This window comes from Aquarana catesbeiana, linkage group LG05 (genome assembly GCF_042186555.1).
Source record: "Aquarana catesbeiana isolate 2022-GZ linkage group LG05, ASM4218655v1, whole genome shotgun sequence".
NCBI lineage: Eukaryota > Metazoa > Chordata > Amphibia > Anura > Ranidae > Aquarana > Aquarana catesbeiana.
In genome coordinates, this window is record NC_133328.1 from 637,684,738 (window position 1) to 637,691,650 (window position 6,913).

At 39.3% G+C, this 6,913-nt stretch overlaps 1 protein-coding gene across 1 annotated transcript in view; it reads right to left on the reverse strand.

Moving 5' to 3' along the window:
- LOC141146119 (uncharacterized) overlaps positions 1-5,997 on the reverse strand; it is a 70,271-nt gene extending 64,274 nt beyond the window's left edge. The window contains exon 1 of the mRNA XM_073632873.1: positions 4,308-5,997. Coding sequence (XP_073488974.1) covers positions 4,308-5,903 — 1,596 coding nt within the window. The 5' untranslated portion in view covers positions 5,904-5,997. The remainder of the gene's footprint in view (positions 1-4,307) is intronic.
- Between the last annotated feature and the right edge of the window lie 916 nt (positions 5,998-6,913).

Sequence of the window (6,913 nt, forward strand, 5' to 3'; positions counted from 1 at the left end):
CCGGTGCCACGCCCGCAGTGTGCATGCGGCGCGCACTCGCGCGCAAATTTTTTTTTAAAAAGTGAGTGCCAAACCGGCCTCTGTAATCCTAGCACAGGCTCAAGGTTATACTAGCAGTTTTACAAGGGGAAATACATATATTCACATGTATATACAAAAAAGCCTCAAAGGTAGTACTCACCATCCCAAGCAGCAGGGCCTGTCTTGCCAGGCCCAATCTTCCCCCATCACGGCAGGTAGCGCCTCTAGGGACCGGGTCCCCCATATTGGGGTCCACACCCCTGGACCTGTAAAGCACCCTTTATGGTTTCCTTGGGCAAGTTTGACCAGGAATACCAATTTTAACAAGGGTCCAGTGCCTAAAAAGGACACATTACAAGCAACAACTCGTTCTTGTACCATCCACTTTAGCTTAGTAAGCCATCCGAATGGATCCGATTATAACGTCCTCAGTGGGACATTTCTTTGAAGAAACTGAAGAGCTTCAACAGCCATGACCATCACCTTCAAGACACTGGCAAAAAAACTGAGGCACTTCCTGTGTAGGAGGGGTTATATGGGAGGAACCGTCTTACTATTGGTTGCCAGTGTCCAATCACCTAAAGGTAAGCGTATAACCCACATAGTCATTATTATGGTGCTCTGTGTCCCGTGATGTACGATAAAGAAATTACAAAATTTTTATTTGGGTACAATGTTACATGACCGCGCAATTGTCATTCAAAGTGTGAGAGCATTGAAAACTGAAAGTTGGCCTGGGCAGGAAGGGGGTGAAAATGCCCGGTATTGAAGTGGTTAAAATTTAAAGAGACAGTACACACTTTTTTTTGTATTTTCCCCTTATCCTTTTGGTATATTTTATTATAAGTTAAAACACATTAAAAATAATAAAAGCACCTAAAAATGATTTGGCAATTTAACAATTTGCGGTTTGTACTCCTTCCCCCCCTACTGTCCCCTACATTGAATAACAACAAAATACACAAAAAAAAAAAAAGAAAAAAAAAGAAAAAACACAAAAGGCAAAGCAGACAGAATAATAAAGAGAACATCAACATTATCCAGCATATCCTTTGTCCAAGTTGCCACAGAGAAAATGTACTATTTTTACCGCCATAAACCCCCCCCCCCAACCTGTACAACCATCAACTCACATGACAACAATCTCTCTTTTGATATTTTTATTGGTGAATTTATACAGATATATGAACCATCACCGAGATTTACTGATATATTCTTTATATGATATGGGATATATAATACACCAAAAAGAAAAAATATAAAAAGGTTAAAAAAAAAAATCAAACTCAATCAGTTTTTTCTTTATACCATAAAACAATCTTAAATGAATACAATGAAATTAGAAACAGTGATAAAAAATATTATCCCCGATCGTATTACAAAGTGATGGTTTACATGTGTTTTACACACGTTTTTAGCCGCAGTCCCATTGACATCTATTAGATGTTTTGCCGTGTTTTCTGAAAGCGCAGAAAAGAATTGGCATGCGGTACTTTTCAGAAAATGCGGCAAAAGCGATCCTAATAGAAATCAATGGAACTGTGGCTAAAAAACTCATGTAAAATGCACGTAAACCACACACACACCTACTCTGCCGCCAAAACGCAGCAAGACAATGTGAACCCGGCCTAAGTCCCCCCCCCCCCCATCTCTGATCTCTAAATCTAAACTCAAAACGGTTTATAGTTTTGGATAGAGGGGTGAAGGGTTAGAACCTCTGCCTGGCTTTTATTGCTGTCTATCTCCCCCCCTACCCCCCCCCCCCACCCCCCGTAGAGATTTTCCCTCTGTATTTCTCCTGGTGACCATTGGCTCCTGACACAGAATGTAACTGGAAGGCTGACCTTTTATGGCTGTCATTGAGACAGGAGATGAGGGGAAATCTTCTAGACATACGCAATTAGTTTCATTTCAAATTCGTTTTTTTAGCGTCCCAATTAACGAAAACCCAAATTAACGAATTTCTGCGAATATTCGTAAACTCAAATATTGTAAGATTACAATATTCTTAAATATTCTGAAATTCAAATACACGAAAATCCGAAAATTCGAAAATCTGTAATAATAACTATTAAATTAAATCATAGGTATTGGAATATCCTTTCAAGTTTGGCTGTTAGTGAACGTAACGAATATGAATTTATCTGAACTTACGAATTATCCGAAATAAGGAATGCCGCATCTAAACAAATGGAACTTAACAAATTAATAATAAAATGACAATAATAATAAAAAACAATTATTATTATTTATTATTAATTTGTTCCGTTCCATTTATTTAGATGCGGCGTTCCTTATTTCGGATAATTCGTAAGTTCAGATAAATTCATATTCGTTACGTTCACTAACAGCCAAACTTGAAAGGATATTCCAATACCTATAATTTAATAGTTCTTTATTATTAGTTAGTTATGATTTTGAATTTTTGGATTTTCGTTTTTATTTTAGAATTTACGAATCTTCGAATTTACGAATTGACCCGAAAAAAAAAAAAAAAAAGAAAAACAATTAAAACGAAGACGAAAACAAATGCATTTTTCGGCAGTGCATGTCTACAATCTTCCCATGAGGACATGTGTTCCGGTGACACCGATCGAAGAGGGGAATTCCTCTGACCTTGGAGACATTTCCTCTCACTTTTTGTGTCTCTGTGAACTTTCTCTACTCCCTTCTCTTCAACACTAAGAAAGGGCTTTATATACAATTTAAACCAAAGCATGAAAATTAACACTTCAAAATAATAAATTAGATCTAAAAAGGCAAAACCTTTTCTCATTTTGAATAGAGTAAGCTAAGTTTATAACCTCTGTCAGTTTTTTGCCTTCTGTGTCCTATTGGGGAGATTTTCCTTCATTTCCCGTCCCATAGCCACACAGGAAGTGAGAGGAAATCCCGGGTTATCACCAGAACTAGTGTCCACAATGGAAAATTTCCCCTCTATTCCTGTTCTGGTGACAACCTAAAATTTGTAATTTTCTTTTTCATTCTTTATTCTGTGATATCAATAAACAGGACAAATAGAGAAGGTGAGTCTCCCTAACGGGGGCACAGACCACAATAAAAACCTAGCAGGGGATCTAATTCATTCCCACGTGTTCCAAAATTTAAAAAACTGTTTAGTTATACTTTAACCACTGAAGGCCCGGGCCTATTTTTCAAACTTGTAGCTTACAAGTTAAAATCATTTTTTTTTGCTAGAAATTTACTTAGAAATAAAATATATAATGTTTTGGGGTTCTAACACCCTAGAGAATAAAATAGCGGTCATTGCAATACTTTTGTCCCACCGTATTTGCGTAGCGGTCTTACGAACGCACTTTTTTTTTTTTTAGAAAAAATACACTTTTTTGAATTGAAAAATAAGACAACAGTAAAGCTACAATAATTTTTTTTATATTGTGAAAGATGATGTTACACCGAGTAAATTGATACCCAACATGTCACGCTTCAAAGTTGCGCCCGCTCGTGGAATGGGGACATACTTTTACCCTTAAAAATCTGGGGGGGGGCCCTCTCCCGCCGCCGATAAAAGTGATCTTGCAGCGAATCCCCTGCAGAGATCACTTTATCTGAAAGCGGACCGCCCGCTGAAGAAGAGGATACCGGGGTTCTGGTAGCTAGCTGCTGCCATAATAATGATATTCCTCTTCAAACAGCCGACTGTTTAACTATAACTGTGGCGGGCGGTCCGGAAGTGGTTAAACACTTAAATATTAATTTTAACACCTTGTTCCTCAAATCTAATGACTCCTTAAATTTAACCTTAATCCCTAACCTAACATAACCCTTAAAGTTGACCATACACTATACAATCCGATAGTAGATCTAAAACAGATTGTACAATCAACTATCAACTATGTAGTGTAAGTATTTCCTGGATACAATTTGAATGGATAATGTATGTGTGTCCTTATATTTTTGGTAAATCTAAAACTGACCATACACTACCAAATCTCCTTTAGCTTTGCCAAAACTATGTAATGTCAAGTTAAACTTGAAAAGCCATTTGATTTAGTTAAAATCAGGAAGGCACATATACTACACAGCTGATGGTAGATCTAAAGGAGATTGTACAATCAGATTGTATAAATAATAAACCGCCCAAATCCCCCCTCTGATCTTATTGGATGTGGAAGTGATGGAGGAGACTCTCCTGTGCTGAGATCTTCCAGATCCACCGATTGAAGAAATACGTTATCTGTACAAACTGTGTCATCCTATGAACCAGATTGACATTTCTCACCAGATTTCACCAGATTCAGCTCAGATTTCCTGTAATATGATCATATTAAAAATCTCCTGACCCTCCCAGAGATCTTTATACGACCTTTCCATACCCATAACACAGCATGGAGGGGCTCAGTGAAGGTGGTGGTGAAGGTGTGGAGGTGTCGGATCGGGTCACACAGATCATAAAAGGACAGCCGCCCGGCCTCATAATCCACATCGATCCTGACTCTGTTACTGGAGAGATTGGGAGATATCCTGATCTGTTTATTGTCATGTATTAGATAACACACACCTCTATACCTGAACAAACCCCAGGACTTCCTATTATTTCCAATCAGTGACTGCACTCCTCCCCTCTCTATACTGGGATAACACATCCCAACTCTGCAATCTTCTGCCTCACTGACATCCACTTCCCAGTAATGTCGCCCCGAGGAAAATCTCTGACTGCTTAATACCTGAAACCACGACTGAAATCTCTCCGGTGTTTCTGGACGATTCTGCTTTATATCTGACCTGGATACAGTTTTCATGTCATCTGATATGTGTATATTATTATGAGCTGTGTTCACATCCAGTAATATGTCTGAAGCTTCCGGTATATAGAAGGATACATTTACCCCTTTTATCATATCAGATAACCCTGTGAGTAATGTGTGCGAGATTCCAGCCACATCCAGATCCCCTCCATCATGGAGGAGTCTATCATGTCTCTCTCTGTCCTCATTATCTCCCTTCTCAGTATCACACAAGTCCCCTATGTCTGATTCCTGTAGGACAGTCAGTGGGTCAGTCATGTTACACAGCTCCTCAATGTCCTCCATCTTCCTGGACAGAACGTCCTTCTTTATTTCCAGCTGATCAATCAAATCAGACAATGAGTGTGAGATCTGCTCTTCCTGGCTGGAGATGTTCCTCAGGACTCTATTCTCCAGGTCCTCCAGATGTCTCCTGAGCTCTATGAACAGGGCAGTGACTCTCTCCGTTAGACCAGCTGATTTTTCTTGTACTTTTCCCTTAAGTTTCTGCAGACTCTGGACTCTTTGTTCAATCTCCTTTCTTTTAGCAATCAGTTTCTGCAGAACATTTCTCAGTTTCTGTTTCTTCTTCTCGGAGGCCTCATCCAGAGTCTCCACATTGTGTCCCCGGTGTTCTCCAGCCAAACTGCAGGACACACAGATACAGGAAGAGTCCTCAGTGCAGTAATATTTAAGAAGTTCTCTATGGATGGCACATTTTCTGTTCTTCATGGAAGTGGTGGGATCAGTTAGGACATGTTCTGGTGCCTTGCTGTGGACTCTCAGGTGATTATCACACAAAGAAGCTTCACACATCAGACAGGATTTAACAGCAGGTACAGGATAGTGAATACATTGTGTACAGAAGATTCCAGTCTTCTTCTGATCTGGATGAGTAGATCGTAAAGTCTCCACTATATTACACAATGTTATGTTCCTCTGCAGTGTAGGACGACTCCTAGACCTTTTTCTGCACTGAGGACATGAATAACCTCCAGACCCCACCTGTGTATCCAACACACGATCAATACAGACCCGGCAGAAGTTGTGTCCACAGCTCAGCATTACAGGATCTTTATACATTTCCAGACAGATGGAACAGTCCAGCTCTTGTCTCACATCAGCAGACGCCATTTCTGACAGCAGAAGAGAGAAATGAAACAAAGTCTCTGACACTCAGAAACCAGAGGACACGTCTCACATTTCTCAACACAGGGAGGGGCTGATCTTGTTTTGCAACTTATATCTACAGGAAGTATGTGCATAAAGTGAATGTCTATAAGTTGAAGTGGTATTTTCATACACGGGAGTGTTCTGGTCACACAATGTAGTGACTGTTAGACCCCATACACACTATTAGATTTTCTGCAGATTTTTGTCTTCAGATTTACCAAAACCATATAAATGAGGCCCAACCTTAAAGCCTTGTACACACGATCAGATTATTGGACGAATTTTCGTCAGATTTTTGTTGGATGCTAGTCTCACATCGAAAGTGAAGAGGTTACTCAACATCACAAAATTTTCGGACAACAGAATTCAACGTCAGAAGTGACGTAATGTGTTGAATTGTTTTGTATGTGTTCTTTCATTTCTGAGCATGCCTAGTCTTGTTCTTCAGATTTTTTTTGTCAGAAAACCATAGTAATGAAAAAGAAAAAAATCGGACGTTTTGATCACATCAGACAAAAATTTGTGTGTATGGGGCTTGTTTGCATCTTTTGAAAAGAGAACTTCACACAAAACAGAACACTGAGAAAGGAAATGCAGTTCTATTAACTGGTTACATGTTTTGTGTAAAAGAAATATTTTTCAGAGTCAATGGACAACTTTACTTTTACCCAACTCCGGCTGTTTTAAATCTAGCCATGCAGTGGGGTCCCCTCAAGCATGGGTTAAATGCTTATTTGGTTATACATATTGATGCAATGACATCAGAAAACTGTGACCTGTCGGCAAAGGAAGTGGTTTCAAACGACCGACTGCACTAAGAAGTAGAAGGTTATGGAATTTAGGTGTAAAGTAATTACAGTATTTGTATTACCATTTTCAGCACCCCAAACAAAAAGACCCCATTGACATAAGATAAAAAATCCACTTCTGGTTACGAAGCCACATGCAAGGACATTGGGTCACAGTGGCTC